The sequence below is a fragment of the Myxocyprinus asiaticus genome, chromosome 8 (assembly GCF_019703515.2).
Source record: "Myxocyprinus asiaticus isolate MX2 ecotype Aquarium Trade chromosome 8, UBuf_Myxa_2, whole genome shotgun sequence".
In the NCBI taxonomy this organism is placed as follows: Eukaryota; Metazoa; Chordata; class Actinopteri; order Cypriniformes; family Catostomidae; genus Myxocyprinus; species Myxocyprinus asiaticus.
In genome coordinates, this window is record NC_059351.1 from 54,027,374 (window position 1) to 54,053,488 (window position 26,115).

The 26,115-nt window shown below is 37.7% G+C and overlaps 1 protein-coding gene across 2 annotated transcripts; it reads right to left on the reverse strand.

Annotated features, from left to right (window-relative positions):
• Positions 1-3,805: 3,805 nt before the first annotated feature.
• Positions 3,806-25,366, reverse strand: LOC127444640 (NLR family CARD domain-containing protein 3-like). Of its 2 annotated transcripts, XM_051704133.1 has the most exons (8): positions 25,287-25,366; positions 24,658-24,883; positions 24,476-24,523; positions 15,660-17,739; positions 15,362-15,535; positions 10,382-10,555; positions 5,594-5,640; positions 3,806-5,502 (listed from the first exon to the last, which is right to left on the reverse strand). In XM_051704133.1, exons 4-8 carry the CDS (start codon positions 17,519-17,521, stop codon positions 4,970-4,972), a joined length of 2,790 nt encoding a protein of 929 aa, XP_051560093.1. In that variant the 5' UTR covers positions 17,522-17,739; positions 24,476-24,523; positions 24,658-24,883; positions 25,287-25,366; the 3' UTR covers positions 3,806-4,969. The 2 variants fall into 2 exon arrangements, with proteins under 2 accessions (XP_051560093.1, XP_051560092.1); XM_051704132.1 differs by lacking the exons at positions 24,476-24,523; positions 24,658-24,883; positions 25,287-25,366 and adding an exon at positions 19,402-19,591.
• Positions 25,367-26,115: the final 749 nt, after the last annotated feature.

Here is a 26,115-nt window from a genome sequence, read left to right on the forward strand (position 1 = left end):
AAAATGGTCTCTCAGTTTGGTTCACTAGGCTACACAATCATGGGGAAGACTGCTGATCTGACAGTTGTCCAGAAGACAATCATTGACACCCTTCACAAGGAGGGTAAGCCACAAACATTCACTGCCAAAGAAGCTGGCTGTTCACAGAGTGCTGTATCCAAGCATGTTAACAGAAAGTTGAGTGGAAGGAAAAAGTGTGGAAGAAAAAGATGCACAACCAACCAAGAGAACCGCAGCCTTATGATTGTCAAGCAAAATCGATTCAAGAATTTGGGTGAACTTCACAAGGAATGGACTGAGGCTGGGGTCAAGGCATCAAGAGCCACCACACACAGACATGTCAAGGAATTTGGCTACAGTTGTCGTATTCCTCTTGTTAAGTCACTCCTGAACCACAGACAACGTCAGAGGCGTCTTACCTGGGCTAAGGAGAAGAAGAACTGGACTGTTGCCCAGTGTTCCAAAGTCCTCTTTTCAGATGAGAGCAAGTTTTGTATTTCATTTGGAAACCAAGGTCCTAGAGTCTGGAGGAAGGGTGGAGAAGCTCATAGCCCAAGTTGCTTGAAGTCCAGTGTTAAGTTTCCACAGTCTGTGATGATTTGGGGTGCAATGTCATCTGCTGGTGTTGGTCCATTGTGTTTTTTGAAAACCAAAGTCACTGCACCCGTTTACCAAGAAATTTTGGAGCACTTCATGCTTCCTTCTGCTGACCAGCTTTTTAAAGATGCTGATTTCATTTTCCAGCAGGATTTGGCACCTGCCCACACTGCCAAAAGCACCAAAAGTTGGTTAAATAACCATGGTGTTGGTGTGCTTGACTGGCCAGCAAACTCACCAGACCTGAACCTTCCTCTTGTCAAGAGGAAAATGAGAAACAAGAGACCAAAAAATGCAGATGAGCTGAAGGCCATTGTCAAAGAAACCTGGGCTTCCATACCACCTCAGCAGTGCCACAAACCGATCACCTCCATGCCACGCCGAATTGAGGCAGTAATTAAAGCAAAAGGAGCCCCTACCAAGTATTGAGTACATATACAGTAAATGAACATACTTTCCAGAAGGCCAACAATTCACTAAAAATGTTTTTTTTTTATTGGTCTTCTGATGTATTCTAATTTGTTGAGATAGTGAATTGGTGGGTTTTTGTTAAATGTGAGCTAAAATCATCACAATTAAAAGAACCAAAGACTTAAACTACTTCAGTCTGTGTGCATTGAATTTATTTAATACACGAGTTTCACAATTTGAGTTGAATTACTGAAATAAATGAACTTTTCCACGACATTCTAATTTATTGAGATGCACCTGTATATGTGTGTGTGTGTTTGTGTGTGTGTGTGTGTGTATGTATGTCTTTTTATTCTATTTAATCATTCTTAGTATTTAAATGTTTTTGTTTTTTTTACTACTAATTGTTGTATTTATTATTGTATTATTATCTTATTTAAAAAAGTTTGTATTTACATAACCTGAAAATGCTTTGGCAAATACTATGCTGCCAATAAAGCGGAATTGACAACGCGCATGCGCCAAAGCGCATGCGCATTAGCTATACAAGCCGAGAAAAATGTCTTTTTTAGGGTAATATGAGGTAAAGAACACAATTTATGATACCGATGTTGTCAGATTTTTCTGCTGATTTGAAAAATGTTCTTTGATCAAAATCTTGACCAAACGCTTTATTGATTTCGGTCTTTCTCTATTCAAGTAGATAGCAGCTGCACTGTCATGACTGGAAATAACCTCCCGAGAGCGCTGCAAAGATGACCGACAGTGGACTGACTCGCTAGAATAACTTTGGTTTGTCAGTTGGTCCTCTGTTATTGTCTGAGGACGCTTACCGTTTCCATGACTACTTCAAAAATCAGGGTGGTACTTTCACACAGTTTCTAAAAACTGTCATTTTGGATACATATTTTTTTTATTATTATTATTTCAGGTGTTGTTTCAAAATAATTTCATTGTAACAAATGGTGAAAAATGCATTTTTTAAGGGGAAGCTGATATCTGTGTATGGTCTGTGTAAATGTTTGTTGTGAAAGATCTTTGACAAACTTTGTATGAAGAAATAACCTGCTAACATGTTTAATTAATGCAAATTTACCCAGTCATTTTCATTTCTGATACATTTCTGATACAAAAAAACAAAACAAAAACAAAAACAGCGTATTGTATACTGTACAGTGTATGTTATTATTTGTATATTGTTGAGTGTAATTATGTGTATAACAGATGTTTAAATTGTGTTGTGTTAATTTGATGTTTTAAGTTGAGTGTAATTATGTATAACAGATGTTTAAATTGTGTTGTGTTAATTTGATGTTATTGTAAATTGGTATATGTCTCATCACTGTCACGACTGCTATGTTGATTGGAACTGCACCCAAGAATTTCACACACCATTGCACTTGTGTATATGGCTGTGTGACAGTAAAGTGATTTGATTTGATTTGATTTGATTTGATTTAATTAAAAAGAGCTTTGTTTAGTTTTACAACAATGACAGACACATATTGTTTGCAGAAGCACAGATCTAGAACCATTATTGGACATTCACAAAATGAAACTAAAAGAACAGAAATAAATTAATTAGTAAGAATAGTAATAATAACATAAGTCATCCCCCCACACTCATTATTGTATTTTGGTCCTTGATGGCACATTGATCACCGATAATGACCAGCAGTATATGCACATAAATATTAACCATATTTGAATCCAAATTATTTACCCTTTGTTCATTGTTAACTGTAACAATTTAACTTCTAGAACATGAAGCCCCTCCCATGACTGAACGGTAGGAAGTAAAACAGTAAACTTCTCTTTTTTTAGCAATAATGACACATAGTGTATACTTTAAAAAACTGAATGCAAATGTCCCATAAAAAGAGTGGTTAATCACAGCACTTACAGGTGTTGTTCACTGAAATGTGTGTCCATGTGATGTCATGTATTCACCTCTAGATGAAGACATTCTCCTCCCGTTTGCAGGTCTGATGGCAGTTGACCACTTCTGATGTTCCGACCTTTTTTAAAAAAAGAAATTCTGCTACATTTAATGTCATCATCACACACAGAAATGTCATAAGATTTCTAGTTGCTAAAAATTTACCAGAAAACAACAAACTTAGGAAGAATCGTATAAAAGACATTTAAAGCGATCAATAGTTGTCGATTTTGGCATCACATGCCGTTCATGTGAGAATCTGACTTGACTAAATGCTTTATTTAAAGGAATAGTTCACTCAAATATGTTAAGTCTAATCATTTACTCACCTGTGTGCTGTTTCAAACTTGTATGTCTTTCCAGTGGCTGTTCTAGCTTGTATGGCACCCTGGCCGAACACCCCCCCCCCACCCCGCAAGATGCCACCCTGTGGCACATGTCGCCCATGCCTAAATCCGCTACCGTGTCTTTCCATCTTCCATGGAACACAGACGAAGATATTTTTTATGGAGATATGATGTGAATATATCCATATAATGCAAGTCAATGGGGTCTAAACTTTTAAGCTCAAAAACTTTAAGTTTAACTCTAAGACTCCAGTGGTTTAATCCATGTCTTCTGAAGTAATACGATTGGTTTTGGGTGAGAAACAGACCAAAATATACCTCCTTTTTCCCTATAAATCTTGACTTCTGATCACGTTTTGAAGTCAATTGCCCTTACTCATGCTTAACGCATGTGCTGAGTGTCCTACACACGCTGATAATAAAAAATAATCAGTAGCATTTTGATCTAATGCTTTGTGTATTAGAAAAGAAGAACATCTCAAAAAGAAATACAACACAAATTATATTGCCATTTACTGTTTGTTATGCAGAGGTATAAAGAAGTTTCTCAAATTCTCTTCAAAAAAAGTAACCAACTGTGGTATTACCAATGTAAAAGTCAGATTTGATACATTATTGCATTAATTAATACACATTCATATACTACATTTTCACAGTACTCCAAGGTAGAGATGGGATGTCCGACACTGAAGCATTGAAGCTTGTTTTAAAACAACAACACATTTCACATTGAAGCACTGTATCGGAGCTTGATTCATTTTGGAAAACCACGTGATCTGTGAAGCTTCAATCTGCTGAAAACCACATGCTTCAGTATCTGGTTCAAAAGAAGCCATTTCAGTCACATAAGCACCTTTCACTGCTGTTAATAAAATGTTACTGCTCAGTCCACAAACATATTTATTTATTTTTAATCTACATGTAAATTAATCAGTCATTAATTCACTCTCATGTTTGAATTTTTTAACACAACACAGTAACTTCTTAACTCATATATGAAGACATTGGCGCTTGAACCTTGGTTATTACTTATTATAAACACTTAAGTGAACAAAACACAGAAATGTCATAACAGAGTCGACAATTTTTTATTTCTTCAAAACATTACCAGCAAAAGCAGCTTATGTGCGCATCATTTATCAACCACCAAATGGCAGTATATTAAAACTTGAACAGATGTTTCGAGTCATGAACCAAATTTCAATACATTTGAAATAAAAGCTCCAATCACTACTCCAAGGTACTTTGAAGAATACTATATCATCTTTCATCAATGCTAACAAGTCTGATAAGTCACATTTCCCACAATCAATGACTAAACAACATTAATGAACAATAACCAATCACAAGACAGGACTAATAATGCAACTGAAAAGCACCAGGAAGAGGAAACATGAACAATGACATCACAAGAGAAAGATACAAAATAAAAGACAAGAAAAAAAAGAAGAAAAGAAAAAAAGAACTATATAAAAATAACTATACATAATATATAACTATTATATACTAGAACAATCTTGAATTGGAATATCAGCCAAGACATACTAAGACTTCATTTTTTAAACATTACACATAAAAGTTGTCATTTTCATGTAAAAATACAGAGAAGTTGGTTCAATATTATTGGACCATGTGTTCAACATGTGTGTCACTGGTGTTTCTCACAGAAGGCTATTTAATCTAACAGAGACACTGAGCAGTTAGCATAAAAAATCCCAAATCCAGCATAGAGGGGTTCAGTGAATGTGGAGTGGAATGTGTGTAAGTGTGTGAGTGTGTGTGTGTCAGAGATGCTGTAGAAGGACAGAGTACCGGCCGACCAGTCCAGATACACTCCTTTCCTGTTAGATTGTGGTTTAGGGACAGGAATGTCAATGCTGTTTTTATTGTACCAGGAAGTGAATCTGCCATCAATACAGCTCAGACTCCAGGACTTTTCATTGAGTCCAAAATCACAGTCATCACTTCTTCCTTTCCTTCTGATTCCTTTATACGACACTGCTATATCAGCCCATCCGCTCCATTCAGCCTCCCAGTAACAGCGTCCAGTCAGACCCTCTCTACACAGAACCTGCTCATAGTGCTCAAATCTGTCTGGATGATCAGGATATGGCTCATCCTCTTTCTTGTGTGTTGCCTTTCTGTTCCCCTCAGACAGAATGAGATGATAGTTCACTGTGTTTGGATCCATTGTGAGATTACAGAAATCTGAACACAATAAAGATTAGAACTACATGAAGAAGAGTTTCACAGCTATGTTAAATGTATGTTTTGAAAAGGAGAGAAAAAAAACCCCTACATTTCCGTAGTCCAGGTGTGATCCTGAACTGTTCTCCATGGTCCAAACTAGACAAATATTTACACAACAGAGATAAAAAATTCTTGATCATTTAAGAACATTTCAGAGAAAACAGCAGAATATCACATCACACAAATCACAGACTGATAGTTATATTTTTAAAGTTAATCTAATCTAAATCACATAAATTTTTTATCAAATTAATCACACATATATATATATATATATATATACACACTCCCTGAAAAGACCCCCAAATAAAGAATTTAATATAATTAAAATAATTATAAATATAATATACATTTCATAAAAATATTATCATTTAAATACTTATTGTGGCAGCAGACAAATAATAAATATAGACAATACAAAAACTGGCATATAACTCAAAATATAGTTTGTTTCATTTCCATATCACTGAACATAATCCTATTATTGGCCTACGTCCATCTGTGCTATTTTTAATTGTTGGTCTATTTACTCGTGTCAGATGGACGCTTTTTGAGCATCTTACTTTCTTTGAGTAACGTCTCAATAGTTTTCATCATCTCTAGTCATAAGCATGGGTTTAGGATGCTGTGTCAAGTTCAACGTAGTTAAAAAATGCATCTTGAGATACTTGCATTCTGTAGTGCTCGGTCCAGCTGTCGAGTGCAAGAGCGCATCATCTGTGGAAGTGCGCATCATCTGTGGAAGAGTGCATCATCTGTGGAAGGCTGAGCTATCTGCTAATTTGTTTGACAAGGAGTTTTGCCTGTACAGCTAGAGTTGCGCTGACTGCCCCCTACTGCCACAAATTCCACAAATACTGGCACAAAGCTTGAAATGCTCAGACGGTATTTTTGTTTTTGTTTTGATGTCTCTTAAGGGAAACAACTCCACCAACTTGGTGTTTTAATCACCTACTAACATCAGGTAAGTGTTCTTTTTGCTAGTGGGAAAGTGTCCAATCAGGTCTTTACCCAGTGTGTGCCCAAGTTCGGTGACTTTTGTACTCTGCAGCAGTCCTCAGGGTTTTGTGTTCTATATCTTATATTTCTGGCAGATGGGGCATTTTTTTACATACTGTCAGAAGTCACTGCAGATAGATGGCCACCAGGCTACCTCTAGTATGCTCAGCAAGGTCTTGTCATATATGTCCTCCTAAGGGTTATCATGCAAGTAGTGCAAGAAGTCTGGGATTAGGGACTGAGGAACCACCAGCTTGTATTTTTCTTCTCCTTTTTCTGGTACTTGTCATAAAGGAGACCTTGATGCTACTCAAACCCTATCCTGGATGACAGAGTTGTCCTCTGTTTGTCGTTGGATCTTAAAGTTGTGATATTGGGATCATAAATGCCTCTATAAAGGAACTCCAATCTTTAAATTTGGCCTTTTCTGCCTTCCACCAGGTCAGCACTGGACCCTTTAAAACTGTACTCAGTGTACCTATGATTCAGGGCTTAAGAGAGGCCAGATGTCGAGAAAGTTCTCACATTTCTCAATGAAGAGAACGTCAGATGTTTTGTTGGACTCTCCAAATTCTGGAAAGTGCAATTGTATCTGTACTAAATCGAGGTTTAGTACAGAATGAGGCAGCATAGGCCAAAATTACCAGATTTCCCACAGGATTCTGGCAAGCAATGGGACATCTAGGTGGGTTGGTAATGGTGAATGAGTTTTTAGGAGTTAATGTTGATGCACTGACTATGTGGAACTAGGTAAGGTACAGCAATGGGAGTGATGTGGGGGGAAAGAGAATGGCTGTGTGTATGCAGGGGTTCTAACATGTTTGACTTTGTTCAACTTTCTTTCCCACTTATCATCCCTCTCCAGTGGTAAGGTATTGCACCTCTCCTCACTGGTTCCCAAAAAATCTTCTGGGAATAGGAGTCAAAAGGATGATCAGCCCAGGTCGGGGCACTGGGTATGGAAGCAGCATGCTGGGTAAATGCCCAGTTTTGGTGAAAGAGCTGTGTGCTGGGATGAATAAAGAATGCCGGTCTGACCATTCGCCCAGACAAGTGCAGCCTAGCAAGGACTGGGAAACATCTCTAGGGTATGTGCCTGGTCATAGGGTGATATGGCCTCAGGTTGAAAAAGTAAAGGCCGTCAAGAACACAGAGCAGCTGTTGACCAAGAAACAGGTGCAGTCTTTTCTGGACTTGAAGGAGGTATAGGCGCTTAATCCCAAACTTTTCAGCCATAGCTCTATCAAATTTAACCAAAAAGAACTCTGGACTGTGAATGGGCTTTTCAGCACTTAAAAGACTGTTAGTGTAGGGAGCCCATATTGCAAAGTCCCAATTTTGAACACTGTACAGACTGATGCATCAAATATTGAGTACTATGTATTTAACCGTGTAGGAGTGCCTGGCATTTAAGTGGGCACTGGACTCCCTTAAGTACTGCCTGATGGGGTGTAAATTTAGACTTGAGACTGTTTACCGGGCATTGGCCTGGCTGGGCCATATGAGGGACACTAAATGCCCACATTACTAGGGGTGTAACGATCCATCGATCTGGATCGATGCATCGAATATATAACCAATGATGCAATGTCATTGATTTAACATGTAAACATTTGATGTAGATTTTTTTAAGATGCACCTTCATTTTGACATTCTCATGTCAGCCACATCTGTATGAATTTCCGTCAGGTGATGCAGCAACCTTATGATATTCATTTCTGACTAAATATCCTTCTCATGTGGGACACAGATGTGCGCGGGGTGCTTGAAGCATGAAGTTACGCTCTGCTCTGTCCATGCACGTGCGTCAACAGGGCTGCAAGCTCCAGTGACAGGATAGCGCAGAGCGGCTCACATGCATGATTCAAACATACTTCCCTCGAAATCGTGGTGCATACAACACATATGAATTCTACATGACAATTTTCTACTTTAAAATGCTATGGAGCAATTCAACCAATTCAAATGGTTAAACAGCCACAGTATTCTGAACACCAGAATCAACAGCAACAATTACAAAACTTTTCACATCTTAACATCAACACCCTTACTAACATTTATCACAGTGAACTGTAACAGAATTTTCAATACAACTGTGGAAGATGTAGCCAAGTAAAGACTTGCTTTACTGTTGTAGAGATGACAAATTGTCATTGTAGTGTTTACCTAATTACACAAGGCAATGAGCTGTCATCAAATGATTGATGATCACATGTATGTGACTATATTTTTTATATTATTTATTTTTCTGTATTTTTTTCAACAACTGAAGTATGTTATTTTGTTGTGGATGTCCCAGTGTGGATCCTGGATTTTCACTTTTCAGAGAGCTCAATAAAATATTCAAATTATATTTTGGTTGCATTTGTGAGATAATAAATGTAATGGATTGTGTAAAATAGGCATATAATATTGTAATATTGATTGCAGGCCCCTGAATCAAAATCGCATGGTGGCAGTCTCGGAGATATCTGCAAACATCGGATCACTGGCTAAGAGAATCTATATATGATTGTATCATGATGAAACTTGTGATTTACGCCCCTACACATCACCAGATGGTATAAAGATATTTGACCATTTGACTTTAAGGTTCAATACAGAACTGGTTCTCTAAATTGCACAGCAGATTGCCTCTCCAGAACACCTCATAAGGTGTCTGAAAAAGTGGGGGAAAATGTCAGATGAGCGCTGTGATGAGAGACTGTGAATGAGAGACTGAGAACACGCAGGTTCACACACATAACTTGCACACAGTCTCGTTGCCGGTGTTAATGTTACATCAAGAATATGCAGATTTGTGTTTGAATCATATTTGTTTTGTGTGTTTTTGCTGTTTAATGTTTGTTACATTCTGTTAATGTCATCTCATTCTGGTTTTATTCATTATCACTACTGTTATAAGTTCATGTCAGTCTCAATCAATAGAATATCCATAGAATCTCGATCCTTTATTTGTCATCCAAACCAGCAAAACATCTGTAATACAGTCACACTTACTGCCTAGTTCACGTTGCATTAGCCAAACCCTCACTGTACAAAATCCGGTTTATTTAAAGCATTCATTCATGTCAATAGGGAAGCCCGTCCATTTCCGATGACGTCACGGGGGAAGTTCAATGTTAAAATTGTGATTTTGCCTGTTTTCTTGTAAATGTTCATTTATAACATGCTTATTTTTTATGTATATTATGTATCTATACAAAGTATTGATATTTATCATTTTATTATTTTCTATATACTGTCTTTAATTTTCTTTTTTTCTTTTTTTTACTTTCCTTCATTATGGTTTATTCGAAAGGAGCCACAAGCTTAATAAGGGGGGTCCTTATAGCCATTGGTTAAGAGAGAGTTGGAGATTATTGTTGTCGCTGTATGTAGAATAGAATTGTTGATATTTTGGGTCCGAACATGGCATAGCCAAAAATAACATTTGTATATTTTTGTACATTTTGTATATTTTCCTTTTCATAAATACTTGCATTTTCCCCTTTTTCACTGTAAATACATTTTAGCACTATTTTTCACCTGGTTAAGAATTTGTTGGCACTTTGGAAAATAAACACTTGTGGACTATACAACTTCCCATCACTCATTTTGTCTCAAGCTTCTAGTGCATTCTAACAGGCCTGTTTCCTGATAATGATGTATATAAGCTTTGTGAGGTTACTAACATTCGTTGCCCTTAACATGTTACATTATTCTATTTTGCATTTATTTAATAGCTTTTAAATTATTGATCTATATAAAAATATAAAATGTAAAAAACTATACTGATTTTTAAGTTACATTGTATGCATAAAGTGTAAGCATCACATGAAAATATACACCAACATACTTGAGTTTCTCCAGTGTACAGTTTGGATCGTTGAGTCTATCTCTGAGTAGTTTGACTCCTGATACTCCTGGGTGATTGTAGCTCAAATCCAGCTCTTTCAGGTGTGAAGGGTTTGAACTAAGAGCTGAAGCCAGATAAAAACAGCCTTCCTCTGTCACCATACAGCCCGACAATCTGCAAATAAAGAGATATAAACTGGGACCTCTGTTGCATTCAAATTATAAATGTAAGCCATGGAACCTTTCATCTGTTAATTTGTAATTGTAACAAATAAAAGGACATTACACTTTATAATTTTATTACAATTGACTGGTTTTAGTGCCCAGGATCAGTGAGCTTTGTTAGCTTATACAGTGGTAAAATTAAGTGTACATTTAATTGTTACCTGCGCCTTCAAGATGGACCTACCCAGTAGTAAAATAGGAGGAAATGAAAAGTATTGATTGTGTTTTCAGGGGTGAAGACCACACAGAATAATTGTTTGGAGTAAATATGCACAGGGAGCAGTTATTGCCACTGTAATTCTTACACAAAAAATGTGTTCTCTTATATCTTCTTGAAGACATTTTGAGTTTTATAGCTTGCATGCTTCTGATGCTGGGAACGGTACATTAACTGTTGCAGGAGATTGTTGTAGGTCTACTGTACATTATATTTAGCATTACCTATTAGTTTATGAAGTACTACCATTAAACCTCTGTAATCTTAAACGCAGGCATGTGTTTCTCTCCCGATGCTTCTGGTGGCCAGTTTGCCCTTAAATGATGAGAGGAAACCATTTAAAATGCTTTAGGTCCTGCAGGCTTTGACATCCAAGACACTGGCATGATAACTATGATGACAGCAAAATTAATTGCATTAAAACTGAAATTGTGATATGGTGTTGCACGATTACTAAACCGCAAAAGGCTGCAATACAAATTATGGTGTGTTTTCACTGCTTTCATCAGAGTGAAACGTATGTGCGGCTCATGCGGAGCAGCATGAAAAATGAGATGACTGTTTATCATTTTGTAGTTTTAGTGCATAATGTCACATTGTCATTGTCTTCACTCCTGTCATTTCGTCTTCATCATCACCTCTTTGTTCACAAGGACTCTTATTTTGATACCGTTATTGTCTTCTGTTATTAGTTTGCCCCATACTACAATTCCCATGTTGCACTGCCCTCATCACAGCCATCTGTTCCCCATCTTCCTCAGCTGTTCCCTCATCAGTTCTCTGTGTGTATATATATATATATATATATGCCCTCACTTCCATTCTCCCTTGTCAGTTCTTGATCATTGTTGTTTAAGTATGAATGTTACTATTTGGTTCTTTGCATTTCTCCACATTGTTTTGTATCACCATCATCTTCATTAAAAAGGCCTGCGTTTAAATCCATTGTCATCTCATCCCATCTCTACAACACATATCATAAGAACTTACCACACAAATGGATTCTAGCAGCTGTCAAAATTCTCCTCCTCACACAAGGGGACCATCCATTGGAAGATCATGTCTCTGAGTTCCGTGAGCTGGCTAATGTGGTGCATTATGATGACCACGCTCTGATAACCTTCTTCAGAGCCGGTCTAAATGGAGCATTGAAGGCACATCTGCCTCAGGCGGACCCTCACTGGACATTAGGTGAGTGCATGGATTTGGCTCTTAATCTATGTGGCTCACCTTTTACAGTAGGGGAAGAGGACACTAACTCACCCCCCAGAGAGAATGCCCCACAGCCTTCCACAGCTCCTTCCTCCCGGCCTTCCATGGCTCTTCTACCCGACCTCCCATGGCTCCTTGCTCCCGGCCTCCCACGTTTCCTTCCTCCCGGCCTCCCATGGCTCCTTCTTCTCGGCCTCCCACGGCCCCTTGCTCAAGGCCTTCCATGGCCCCTTGCTCCAGGCCTCCCACGGCATCACCTTCTAGGCCTCCCACAGCCAACGAACCAATGCCCATGCCTGCCACAGCCAACGAGCCAACACCCATGCCTGCCATGGCCAATGAGCCAACGGCCATTCCTGCCATGGCCAACGAGCCAACACCCACGTCTGCCACGGACAACGGCCAGCGTTGCAAGCCTCGTCTATACCAGAGCCAGCGTTGCAAGCTGGGGGGGGCACTATGGTTCCAGTGGTCTCCAAACCCCCATCAACAGAGACCACTTTATCCCCAACCACGGTGGCCCTGGAGTCTTCCCTCATCGAGCCTCCCATGGCTCTGCTGTTTGAGCCTCCCATGGCTCCGCCTCCCAAGGCTCTGCCCTTCTAGCCTCCCATGGCTCCGCCCTTCTAGCCTCCCATGGCTTCGCCCTACGAGCCTCTCATGGCTCTGCCTTCCATGGCTCCACCCTTCGAGCCTTCCATGGCTCTGCCACTTGAGCCTCCCATGGCTCCACTTTCCACGGCTCCACCCTTCGAACCTCCCATGACTCCGCCTTCCATAGTTCCGCCCCTCGAACCTCTCACCTCCCAGGCCTCCTGACCCTGTCCCTGCTCTATGGCCACCTCCCAGGCCTCCCGACCCAATCCTGGCCCTGTGGCTGCCTCCCAGGCTTCCTGATCCAGTCCCTGCCCTGTGGCCACCTCCCAGGCCCCCTGACCCAGTCCTTGCCCTGTGATTATGTCCCTGGCTTTCTGATCGTCCGTAGACTCCTCCCTGGCCTCCTGATCTTCCACCAAGACCTCATAATCGTCCCCTGGATCCTTCCTCATCATCTGCCTCATCTGTCTTTCGGCGCCAGGAGTCGCCATTTGGGGGGGTTCTGTCACATCTTCATTGTCTTCACTCCTGTCACTTCATCTTCATCATCACCCCTCTGTTCACAAGGACTCTTATTTTGATACCGTTATTGTCTTCTGTTGTTGGTTTTTCCCATACTACAATTCCCATGTTGCACTTCCCTCATCACAGCCATCTGTTCCCCATCTTCCTCAGTTGTTCCCTGTTTCCTCATCAGTCCTCTGTGTGATTTTCAGGGTGGGGGGGGCTCGTCTGAACCAAATAGTAACATTCATACATAAAGAACAATGATCAAGAATCTTAATTCTTGATCATTGTTCTTTATGTATGAATGTTACTATTTGATTCTTTGCATTTCTCCACATTGTTTTGTATCACCTTCATCATCTTCATTAAAAAGGCCTGCATTTAGATCCATTGTCGTCTCATCTCTACAACACGTAACACTTAGTGTGCCATAATGGTTCATTCCAAACTGTTAGCTTTTACATTAGGCCTAAGTGACTATACACTCTATTGTTCAAACTTTTTGTTGGTCAAAACTGATAGATATTGATGAAGGTAACTATGTTTTGTACCGTGATTCATTTTTCATATCCATGAATCAATGCATATTGTCACATTTTTGTATTGCGATATATTGTTACACCCCACATATTCATCCAAAGGTGGTTAGAGTTCATTCTTGCTAAACCGCTTCAAGACATCTTAACCCTCCTATGGTATTCTGTCTTTGTTTTACCAAAATAATTTTTTTATATTTGATAAAAATGGTTTCCTTTATCTGAGCAGTACAAGACTTGATGACTTTTCCTCCATTTGCCATCTGAACATAAAAAAAAATAAATAAATAAAAAATTTAAAAAATTTGATCAATAAATCAAATACAATCAATAAATCAGCCACACTTCAGGAAAAAAACAGATAGAAATTACAGGGTGAGACTCTAAAACATCCTCAGTGCAAAACATACACACACACTCACACACAAACCCACTTACGTATACACACAAGAATGAATTGGTGAGATTTTAAAACAACATTTTTTTTTTTTTTACTTTTGTCAAATAAAACAAATAAATCAGCTACAAATAAATCAAAACAAATACATCTTTTGATCATTGTTGGCATTACAAGTCATTTGTTATTTTCCAGCTGATGACAGCAATCTGACACACTCACAAACACACACACACACGCAAGTCTGCAAAATGAATTTTTACTATAGAAAGTTTGAAATTTCAATTGTTTTGAAAATGTTTACTCTGAGTCTTCTGTTTAATACTCTTTATAATTGAATTTTCTGAATTTTTCAGTTCATTTCTGTTTCTTAATGTTTATTTTCTAGACATTACTATGTATTAACTTTGAGTTATTACATTTTTCTGTTTGAAATAAATTATTGGTAGAAAAATGGTTATTCTGTGTCTTCTCTTTGTAACACCATGGTCAGGTTTGATGACAAGCAACATGAACTGCAAAAACTGACACTTCAAATCAATTTTAAAATGCCAAACTTTGACAAATAATAGTTTGATAATGTCTAAATATATATTCAAATGCATATCTTGTGATAAAATAGAAAATTAGGTTACAACAAGCCATCAGACTACACAGTAGGTGGCTACAGCCATCTACTGGCTGTTACTGGCATGACGTGGTTTTCAAGTCATGTTATTTATATTTTGTTCACCAGATGGCAGCAATCTGCCTCCAATTTAAGACACATTCTCATATGTTTCAACTTATAGAAGTGTAGGTTCTGACATTTTGCTGTAAATAAGATCAAAATGGAATAACTTTGCTTATGTAAATAAGATATAAATGGCATAAAATCCCAAAAGAAATGCATAATTTTATTGTGCTTACATCAGGGAAGAAAAAATGGTATCATTATCATCATAAAAAAGGGTTACACATCTAAACCTTCCGGTCAAAAATGACAGTGAATACCAAAGGAAGGTGCCATTTTTAACACCATAGGAGGGTTAAATGACAACTTGAGCACTAGAGTGGCAGAGCTTTACTGAAGAAGTGAATGGCCAATCAATACACACACATCAAAAGTTTTTCTTTTGTCTCTACATCAAGATTTACTTAAATGTGTTACTTTAGCAAGTGTGCATTGTTGTGATTATGCATCTTGCCAGTTGCCCGCCATAGTGGATTATGATAATGCATATCTCTTATGACTGTGAAAAAACACATTAAGCTAGTGGTGGGTGTTGATCTCTCATTCTGCTCACAAACCTTAGAATCTCTAGTTTACAGTTTGGACTCTTCAGTGCATCAGAGATCAGCTTCACTTCTGAATCCTGCAGGTCATTGTTACTCAGGTCCAGCTCTCTCAGGAGGGACTTTGATGACTGTAGAACTGAGACCACGATTTCACAGTGCTGACCAGTGAGATTACACTCAGCAAGACTGAAATCGATTAAACACAATGCTCAGTAAATAAATTGTTAACCTGACTTTATTGATATATTATCAGCTTCATTCTTGTGACAGAATGAATATTTTAAGAACTTGCGACAAATGGAACACTCACAGAGCTTTTCTGCAGTTGATCACAGCTGGTATCAGTCTTCTTCTACCTTCCTCGGATGTATTGTATTTCTTCAGGTCCAGCTCATCTAGCACCTCCTCTGACATCTGAAGCATGTAGGCAATTGCTGAACATTGAGCAGGAGTGAGTTTACTCTCTGAGTGTTTGTCTGATTTCAGAAACTCCTGAATCTCTCTGTACAGAGTCTGATCTTTCATCTCCAGCAGACAGAGGAAGAGATTGATGGATCGTTCAGCTGAGAGTCCACATTCATTTCTGATTTTGTCTTTGATATAAGTAATAGTTTCCTTGATGCTCTCTGAGCTGTTTTCTGTGTGTGTCAGTATATCCAGTAAGAGTCTCTGATTGGACTCCAGTGAGATGCCCAGCAGGAATCGCAGGAAAAGATCCAGGCGTCCATTTTCACTCTGAAGGGCTTTATCAACTGCGTACCTATGCAGAGTATGCACTACATCAAAAAACTGCAATGTGTCAACATTTTTGATTACATAATGGTAAAACAAATATAGAGCAGCCAGAAACTCCTGAAAGCTGAGATGTATGAAGCTGTAGACTTTCCTCTGATGAATCACAGATTCCTCCTTAAAGATCTCAGTGCAGATCCCAGAATACACTGTGGCATCAGTAACGTCTATGCCGCTCTCTCTCAGGTCCTCCTCATAGAACATGACATTGCCCTTCATCAGCTGTTTGAAAGCCAGTTCAGCAAGTTTCACAATCACTTCTCTGTTGGACTGCAGGAGTTTCTCTGGATCTCTCTCTTCATACTTCTGATTCCTCATATTGATCTGAATGAGCAGGAAGTGGATGTACATTTCAGTCAGAGTTTGAGGGATTTCTGCATTATCATCTTTTTTCAGGATGTTTTGAAGCACAGTGGATGAGATCCAACAGAAGACTGGTATGTGGCACATGATGTGGAAGCTTCTTGCTCTTCTAATGTGTGAAATGATTCTGCTGGCTTGATGCTCATCACTGATCCTCTTCCTGAAATATTCCTCCTTCTGAGGGTCATTGAATCCCTGAATTTCTGTCACACGTTTGATGTATTTGGAGGGGATCTGATTGGCTGCTGCTGGTCTGGAGGTGATCCAGATGAGAGCAGAGGGAAGCAGATCTCCTTTAATGAGGTTTGTCATCAGCACTCCCACTGATGAAGTCTCAGTCACATCAGAAAATTTCTCACTGTCTGAAAACATCAGTGGAATTCTGCTTTCATCCAGACCGTCAAAAATGAACACAATTTTACACTCCTCATAAATTTTTGAGTCCAGATCATGAAGTTCAGGATGAAAGTCCAGCAGAAGATTGTGAAGACTGTACTGCTCATCTTTAATCAAGTTCAGCTCTCGAAATGGAAGCACAAACATGAAATCTACATCCTGATTGGCATTTCTCTCAGCCCAGTCCAGAATGAACTTCTGCATAGAGACGGTTTTTCCAATTCCAGCGATGCCTTTAGTAAGAACAGTCTTTATTTGGTCTTTTCTCTTCTCCTCGCATCCTGGTTCAGGTAAGGGTTTAAAGATGTCATTGCAGTAGATTGGAGTGTCTTGTAAGTGTTGAGTTCTGTCTGTTTTCTCCATGTGTAAAACCTCATGTTCTTCCTTCACCCCTTCACTCTCTCCCTCTATGATGTAGAGCTGTGTGTAAATCCTGTTCAGGAGCGTTTGATTCTCTTGTAGTTTGATTCCCTCAAATAAGCTCTCATACTTGTTCTTCATGATGGTTTTGTGTTGGTCTTTGACTCTCTGAAGAACATCATCTACTGGTTGGTGAGAATCCTCCAGCAGGTCTGGTTCTGTGTAGAAGTGAGCAGAACCAGCAGAACTGGATCCTCTCATGACTTTGTGTGTGTTTGTGTGTAGGACAGGATGTGTTCTAGATCTTTTTCTGCACTGAGGACAGTCAAAGTCTCCTGATGGACTAGTCTGGTCCCAACAGAAGCTGATACACTGCAGAAACTACTGTATGTCCACAGGTGATAGACACTGGATCTCTCAGAACCTGCTCACAAACTTCACATCTCGACTGAACCTGGATCAGTTCATTCCTCACATCACTGAAGAGACACAGAGAGACAGCAGTTTTGATTAAAATTTTGGTAATGTTTAAGGTAAAATTTCAAATTTAGCTTCTCCACCTAGTTGACAGCCATAGTATGCTTATAACATCTGTTCATTATAATGCGTTAAATCCTATACACTGTGATCTTTACTACTAAATTTAATTAAACGCTATACTGCACTAACGTCAGCCATTGTTGTCTACCAACCTCTCTGTAACTTTTTATTAAAAATACCAAAATAATGAAAAATGGAAATCAGCGTTTCTTAAACTATGGGTCACATAGCCATACATGTTGGGTTGCAACGTTTTTTAGTCTTTCAGCACTTTTCCACAATATAATTTAATAAAGAGGCACGCTCTCAGGTGCTGTGGTCAATGGGTCATTTTTCATGACACCGTGGTTACTGTGTACACCAGCACAAACAGAAAGATGACAAATTCCTCAATGAATTTGTTTGTCTTGGATTTATTTAAAGTATCAGAAAGAACAAGTTGTGCCAACAATGCATTACGGGCATGTTCAAAGTAATGAGTCGCTCTTAATACGATGACATCTCATGCCGCAACTGCAGATGCAAAAATTCTGTCAGAACAACATGAAAAACAGTTTTCAAATGGATACATCATAGCAAATTCAGCATATTGCACAGTTTTGTAAGTGTAGGTACCAGGTAAACACAAAATGTCATATTTGGGTCCTGGGCCAATAATGTTTAAGAACCCCTGATGTAAATGAAAAATAAAACCAAAAAATAATCAATTGGGAACGTTCTGTATAAGTTCTAAGAGGCTGTTACACAATAACTTGCATGCAATGTTCATGGAAGGTTAGTTTATGATAATAAAAGTAAAACCTAAATAAAACCATTACAGAACGTTCTGTACAAGATCTTTTTAGGTTGTCCCACAAAACCTCCATGCAACATTCTGGGAAGGTTAGTTCATAAAAATAAAACCTAAAAATAACCATTAGAGAATGTTCTGTATAAGTTATTTGTAGGTTGTCACACAAAAACCTCCCTGCAACAGGAAGGTTAGTTTACAGTATGGTTATAAAAAATAACCCTCAAAAGAACATTCCTAGAATGTTAGGAATTGGTTAAAAAAATAACCAAGCGGGAAACATAAGCTAATGTTAGGGGAACCTTCTGTGTTTGCTGGGTTGTTACCTAGTTACACTGGTAAACAGCTGCCATTTGTATTCACGTTGATGACGGACCACGGTTCTGATCTAAATAGTATGATGTGAACAGAGACCAATGGGTGCAGGAGGAGGAAACGAACCCGGGTTCGGACCAGGCAATCGAATCAAGTATGAAAGCGCCATAAACCTACTGTCTTACAAATATAGGACCCCCCGGAAGTGTTCAAGTAATTCAAACACTGCACACAGCAAATGGCTACAATGTCTTTTTCTTGGTCAGAATGCCTTCAAAGAATAAATACATAACTATCAAAAACAGTACAAAGTCATAAACAGATAGTAAAGGAAACATTTATCGAATAGTCTGAAAGTGACATATATCTCACATGCATGTAAATTATACGGGTGAATTATACAAAATATGACTTTGGGCAGACACACAAAATGTAGTGATTTTAAATAGTCTAACCAACAAACGCCTATATAACTTTATAAATCATTTTTTTTTACCGTGAAAAAATATCCCGTTGGTAAATGTTGCTGTTAAAGCTTCCTTCCTTGATAATGACAAACTGCCATGTATTTCTGCTTTCGCTTTTACCTCCTCTGGTTTCCGCCTGCTTAATGTAATATTTGAGGAAGTGCTTCTTGATGCACTTGAGGAGACTGTCCGTCTGATTTAAGAGAAAAATATGCACGTTCATTTACTGTACACATGCAGTACTTTGCATTTCCTGTTGGAAGAACTTCCCAAGATCAACATCATAGAGAGGACCAATAATGATGGTGACACAGACTAAGCGAACCTCAGCAGATCATTGGTCACTTTGACCAGGGCAGTCTCTGTACTGTGGCAGGGTCTGAAACTGGACTGAAAAATCTTGTAAAGATTGTGAGGGTTCATATAGTTATTTAGTTGTGTTGCTACAACCATTTCAAACACTTTGGCTATGAACAGTAGATTGGAAATTGGTCCATAATTTCACCGTGTATTCTGATCAAGATAGGGCAAGATGGAGGAGTGATAGCAGCCATTTTGAAATAGGAGGGAACTGATCCAGATTTAAGAGAGCTGTTCACAATTAATGTGATCAATGTAATAATTAGCTGGGTATGACTTGAGGAGATGGAAATTCAGCCATCTAACTGACATTTGCGTTGGGATCAAATGATGAGAAAAGTGTTTTGATTGATACCACAAAAACTGTAGGATCAAGAGATTTAATGTTCTTACATTTTTTTGTCTTGCAACAAAAAGAGATCCATCAGAAATATAAAGGGAGACCGTTTTATGGTCAGACATTTCCAGATTTGATACAGTCATATTTGAAATGGGAAAGTCAGTTATAACTAAGTCCAAAATATTGCCCCTATTGTGAGTTGGTGAACAGACATGCTTAGTGAGATTTAAAAAAACATAAACAGCTGATTTTTGGGATTTCTAAAATTGTTTCTTTAAAGTGTGCTTTAAATTGGAGTAAGACATACAGATGAACCCAGATAGCACACGTACATCTATGAGATGTCTGTTTAAAAATCTTTCATCTGAAAAGCATCACAATCTAATTAACATCTGCTAAACATCTTAAAAAGATCAGATTAACAAACATTCTAAATCATAAACATCTCAAAGACATCTGCTGAATGTCTAATAGAGGAAACGTCTAATAAATGTATTGCAGATGAGCAAACAACGTAAAAAATACGTCTTCCAAATGTAAACACACACATCAAATAGATGTCTGGGTGATGTACATGTGCTATCAGGGGAGTGACTGTCACTTTGCTCACAGCTGATTGGTCCAGTTTCTGTATGAGACTTCTGATTGGGAACTCTGAGCAGGTTAGCCATTTAGCATATGTTACTATGGCGATAAACCTCACTGAGAACCTATTCAACTTAGTAGTACCACGAATTCAGAGTTCGCTCAAACTCTGTTTCAGCCTGCTTTGTGACATAGGCATATTCAACTGAACACAGCAAAAAGCTGTCATTAATAACATATATTGAATTCAAAAAATACCTTCATTGAAGTTTAATAGTAAAGGGCTTATTTGTCGTGAAACATCGTCCAGCAATTCTCGATAACTGGCTGCTGCGTTGCTGCATCTCAAATTCTGATTGGCTATTGTGTTGCTAGGCTGAATTAATCTCAAAACAGCACGTTTTTGATCGCTGTTTTGTGTGATTTTTACAACTTGTACAGAATAATGTATTTATTTATCCAAAATATAAATGTACAATATATAAATCTTAAGCGGAAACGCACAAACTTGGAACACAAAATGAGATGTAAGGCAAAATGTTAAGGACTTACAAGTGACCATTCGCTTTCATCACATCTGTTTTTTTCTATATAATAAAAGTGAAAGGTGAATGAAGGTGCGTCCCAATAGCACTTTTACTTGAGTTGATTAAAAAGGAAGTATTCAACTTCACTACAATTATTGTTCACCATAATTACAAAGTACAAAAATATTTCAGCAATTTTGGGAAGAAGAAAGTTATATGCACTAAATCTGTTTATAAACTAAAATGCGCTGTGTGTGGCATGACGGAAGCCTGCAGGTTCAGCATCATGAGCACAGCAGCTTGCATAAACTGCCGCCGGTGTCCTCTCTTCTCTAGCTTCTCCAACACTTTCTGCCCTGTCACTATACAAGAACTGTAATACTGTGATTTTCTGCATATTTCATTTTATTCTGGAAAGGAGCCGTTCATTCAGGTATGAGGGAATCGTCTGAACATTAATTAACCACTGATTCATCTTCACTTGTTTTTAAGGTAGGCATTGTTTTAACTGTGTCAAACATTAACACAATGTAGTTTGACATATATGTGGGGATATCTTGTTTACTTGCTACTATATGTCTAAAACAAACTTTTAAATACCTTAAAAAGGTGTCGTAAATGAATGGCAACTCGTAGCAAAAATGCCACCGAAATTGACAAAAACATCCCCGAAATTAAAAATATGGGGCAAAAAATGCCCACACAACGAGTTCCCGTGTTTTTTTAACAATATCTGAAAAAGTTACAATTACATACATTGCGATCTTTTGACTTTTCACTGAATATTATTGTTTTCCTGCCGTCCGGTTCCTCGCACCATCGTGCGCACAGACGGGCTCTCCGCTTCAGTCAATCTGCATGAGTTTGGTATTGTACTCCCGTGTTAAATTCCATAACCGTTCGCCCCTCTTGTTAAAAATAAACTGTTCTAGCGGGTAACACTCTCACTCACGGTGCTGTACTGTACTTCCCTGCCCTTTCTCACCCGCTAGAGTGAAAAGTGTGCAAGGGATGGATGTTATATAAAAAAGGTATGAGAAATCACAAGACATAATGTAACCAAATGCTACAATTTACTTAATAATAATATCTCAATATGTTAAATCACCATATTGTTTATTATTACAAATGTAACACAATAATACATATACAAAACAGCCACTTTTAGTGTTTGAATCAATCATATCTCACTAAACACTGTGTGAAATTTTTATTTTTGCCTTATTTTATTCAGTTGGCATGTAGGAGTTGATAACAGTTTGTTTAATAATCTCATTCCATATCTGGATAATTGCTGCAATATCATAGAGGATAAATTGTACAGTATGTTAACTTAATAGCCAAAATACTTGGACATACATGAATGAGAATAAACCTGAAATAGGAATGTGTTTCAGTCACAATGCACATTATGTAGTTTAGAGACGACTTAGAGACATTTACAATATTACAAATGGCTATTTCTATTTAAATAAATATTGTATTCTTTAAATGTTCTGTTTGTCCAAGAATCCTCTTGCAGCAATGCAGGTCTTTGGTATTTAGAAGCTGCTAGTTAAGGACCTGTGAGGAGTCTGTTTCTCAAACTAGAGACTGTGATTTTGTCTTTTTGTTGTGCATCTGGGCTGTCCACTTCCCTCTCTATCCTGGTTAGAGATTCTTTTTTCAAAACAGTAATGCATGGAATAGCCTTCATCTCTCTAAAACAATAGACTTTGAGAAAATAGAATTTCAAGAGAAATGTGTTTCTTTTTGCCTATTTTTACAAACAATATTTGACTTGCAAGTGTAAAAGAAGTTGTAAGAACCCGATACCTCAGCAAATGTGGAAAAAATCCCAGTGTATTGTGATTTCCACATGGTAGCGCAACCATTTTCAATTGTTCTAATAATAAGAACATTTTCTTGAGTAACAAATAAGCCCTTTAGAATGCTTTTGTAAGGAATAGGTGACACAGTATATGTTTGCCATCACAGGTAATGAAAAAAATTGAATAAATACCACTTAAAACAATTATTTCAAACCATAATAATAATTTTCAATTAATGATTTTGGCAGTATTTTTGATCAATTTAATGCATCCTTGGTGAAAGGAAGCATCAGTTTCTTTCAAGAACAAACGTGTCTTTGTGTTCTAAAAATGGAAGCGTATATACTATATATATGTTACGGGGTAAGGTGGGCAGGGAGGAAGCGGGAACCAGTAGAACAGTCAACGTCAACTTTAATGACAGAAATGATCTTAAAATAATATAAAACAAAGATAAACACAACACACAGCGGCCACGTGTGTCTCTCTCAAACTCGTGTCTCCGGCTCCCCTTTATCTCTCTCTCCTGCTGATTAGTTGACTCAGCGCTAGCTGTGCACCCCCACAGCCTGACCACGCCCTCCTCCTCTTCACAATATAATATAATTTTCATAAAGTAACTTGTAACGTAATTACTTGAGTCGTTTTTCAGCAAACTACTTATTTACTCTTACTTGAGTCATAATATTTCACATTACTTCTTCTTGTACTCAAGTGAATTATTTCTTCAGTAGCAGTACTTTTTCTTAAGTACAAAAATAAATAAATAAATAAATAAAAATCAGTACTCTTTCCACCACTGACTTTAAGTACCCAGATGATGCACTTTTTCAGCCATCAAAACAGAGTGTGAAATGTTGGACACTTCATGCACTCAACGCACATGGCTTGCTGTAGATAGCGGAAGGGGCGGAGTTACCTGGCTGCACTTCTGGTCTGACAAAACAGTTGTGAATAATGAAGAATGTAGCAGCAAGCGAAACTTCAGTGGATACAGCACCTTGCAAATGTGAGTTGAATGCTTTATCATCACACCAAGCTGTGTGAATATGTACGCTGTTTTGAGATACAAGTGTTAAACTGAGGTTGGCTAACGCGCTAAAGCTAGTCGCAACACATCGATTGTGTTTGAAATGTCACTTCTGTCAGCTGATATGTAGTGAATGCTTCTGTGTAGTAAAAATCCATTAAGAGTTTCATTTGGGACGATACTACACTTTGAAAATTCATACACTACATGGCTGAGTCCATAGCATATTTTATGAGTGCAAAGTGTATAGTGAGTCATTTGGGACACAGCTTGAGACTGAATACTCTGTCTACTATCTTTTTTTGTGTTCCATAAAAGAAAGGTTGCATTTTATAAAATGTATTCAGAAGAAAACCATGTGGTCTGTATTTGAGCATCTTTGGGTTGGATTTACTGTAAAGTCTGTTCCTAACAAATAAAATGCAGGCAAAAAGTTTTCGAAGATATTACCTTCTGAAGCAGGAAGCTACTGAAACAGGTAAGGCACTGCACACATTTCTTGGAAATAGAGAAATTCATACAAATGACATTATTAAACAGTATTACCATCATAATCATCATCATAAATGAAACAAGATGGGGTACTCTGTCTCCCTTTCTTCACCCAAAATGAAAATCATGTATTTACTTACCCTCATAGCAATCCAAACTGCTGTTCTTTTTTCCATGTAACACAAAATGTGAATTTTTGATACACACGCTCCTCTTTTCCATTCTGTGACGTGGTTCATAGTGACCACAGATGTCGAGCTCCAAACCGGGTAAAAAACGTGTAGTTTTTTGTAGTTGTAGTTTGATTCCATCAAATAAGTTTTCATACTTGTTCTTCATGCTGGTTTTGTGTTGGTCTTTACAACTCTGTAGAGCATTAAAATCCACATTTTACAGAAGAAGTGAGAGAAATACAGAAAGTGACCTAACATCTTTGTTTTGTTTGTTTTTATCTTTATTGTTCCACTTTAATTCATTTTTTTTTTATTATTATTTTTTTTTTTTTTTTTAAAGTTGTCATATATTTTTATGTCATTGTTGTGTGGAAAGCATCGCATTCTAATTAACATCTGCTAAACATCTTAAAAATATCAAATTTTCATACATTCTAAATCCTAAACGAAGTGTGACATCACATGCAATGCAAAACATCTTTGTATTAAATTCATGTTAAAAAAGCACATTAAGATATTTAATTTATAAACTTACTACAATATTTGGCTAAATTATATCCATATTTCTAAATCTGGAAAATAATTGTAGAACTCACCATGAAATGCATTACTGTCTCTCTGTAACTGTTGATACGTCTGTGTGTTTTACTCTCAGTTCAGTTCTATTGTTCTGTTCTTCCTCTTTCTATAAAATTCCACAATGCAAAAATATGAAAGGTGATCAAATGAAAAAAAAACTGCAATACTTTTTTAAAGGGAAGCTATGATATGTGGTCAAGTCTGTGTTTGTTTCGAAAGTGAAAGATCTTTGTCAACTTTTAGATGAAGAAATAACCTGCTAACATGTCTAATATGCAAAACATGTTTTATTCAAATTCACCCAGTCATTTTCATTTCTGATACGTTTAATTAAAATGCTTATATGCTTTGTTTAGTTTTACAACAATGACAGACACATATTGTTTGGATGTTTTGTGCAGAAGCACAGATCTAGATTACTGAGCACCAGTTTCAGTTTTCCTGTAACAAATCCTGTTGCTACAAAACATGCTAAACAGTGGCCAACCAGCACGTCAGCCATGTTTTGCTCAAGTTTTTGTTCCTCTCTTTATGGCATGTGGTCCAGTAACACTGTCTGACTCAGTATGGGCTGATATGGGATATACTGAAGGAGTACAGATAGAGCCCATCAAGAGTGACCAGATCTCACAATAAGTATCAGAAAAGCTGGATCTAGACTAAAAGTACTTAATTATTTACATTTTTAGGATTAAGTTTTTTAGTTAAAGCATATGGCATGATGACAATTAGAATGTAAATGTAAACAATGTAGGGTAGTTAACTTATTATTGCCAATCACAGAGCTAGCACATTACATCGCCAACTTCAGCAGTTTGAGATCAATAACATGGTAGACATAATATT

Coding starts and splice junctions, on each gene's coding strand:
- LOC127444640 (XM_051704133.1), bottom strand. CDS start 17,521: ATGAGAGGATCCAGTTCTGCTGGTTCTGCTCACTTCTACACAGAACCA. Junction 10,556..15,361: donor TGTAAACTAGAGATTCTAAG/GTTTGTGAGCAG, acceptor CTTTATTTGCAG/ATTGTCGGGCTGTATGGTGA. Junction 5,641..10,381: donor TGTACACTGGAGAAACTCAA/GTATGTTGGTGT, acceptor ATATTTGTCTAG/TTTGGACCATGGAGAACAGT.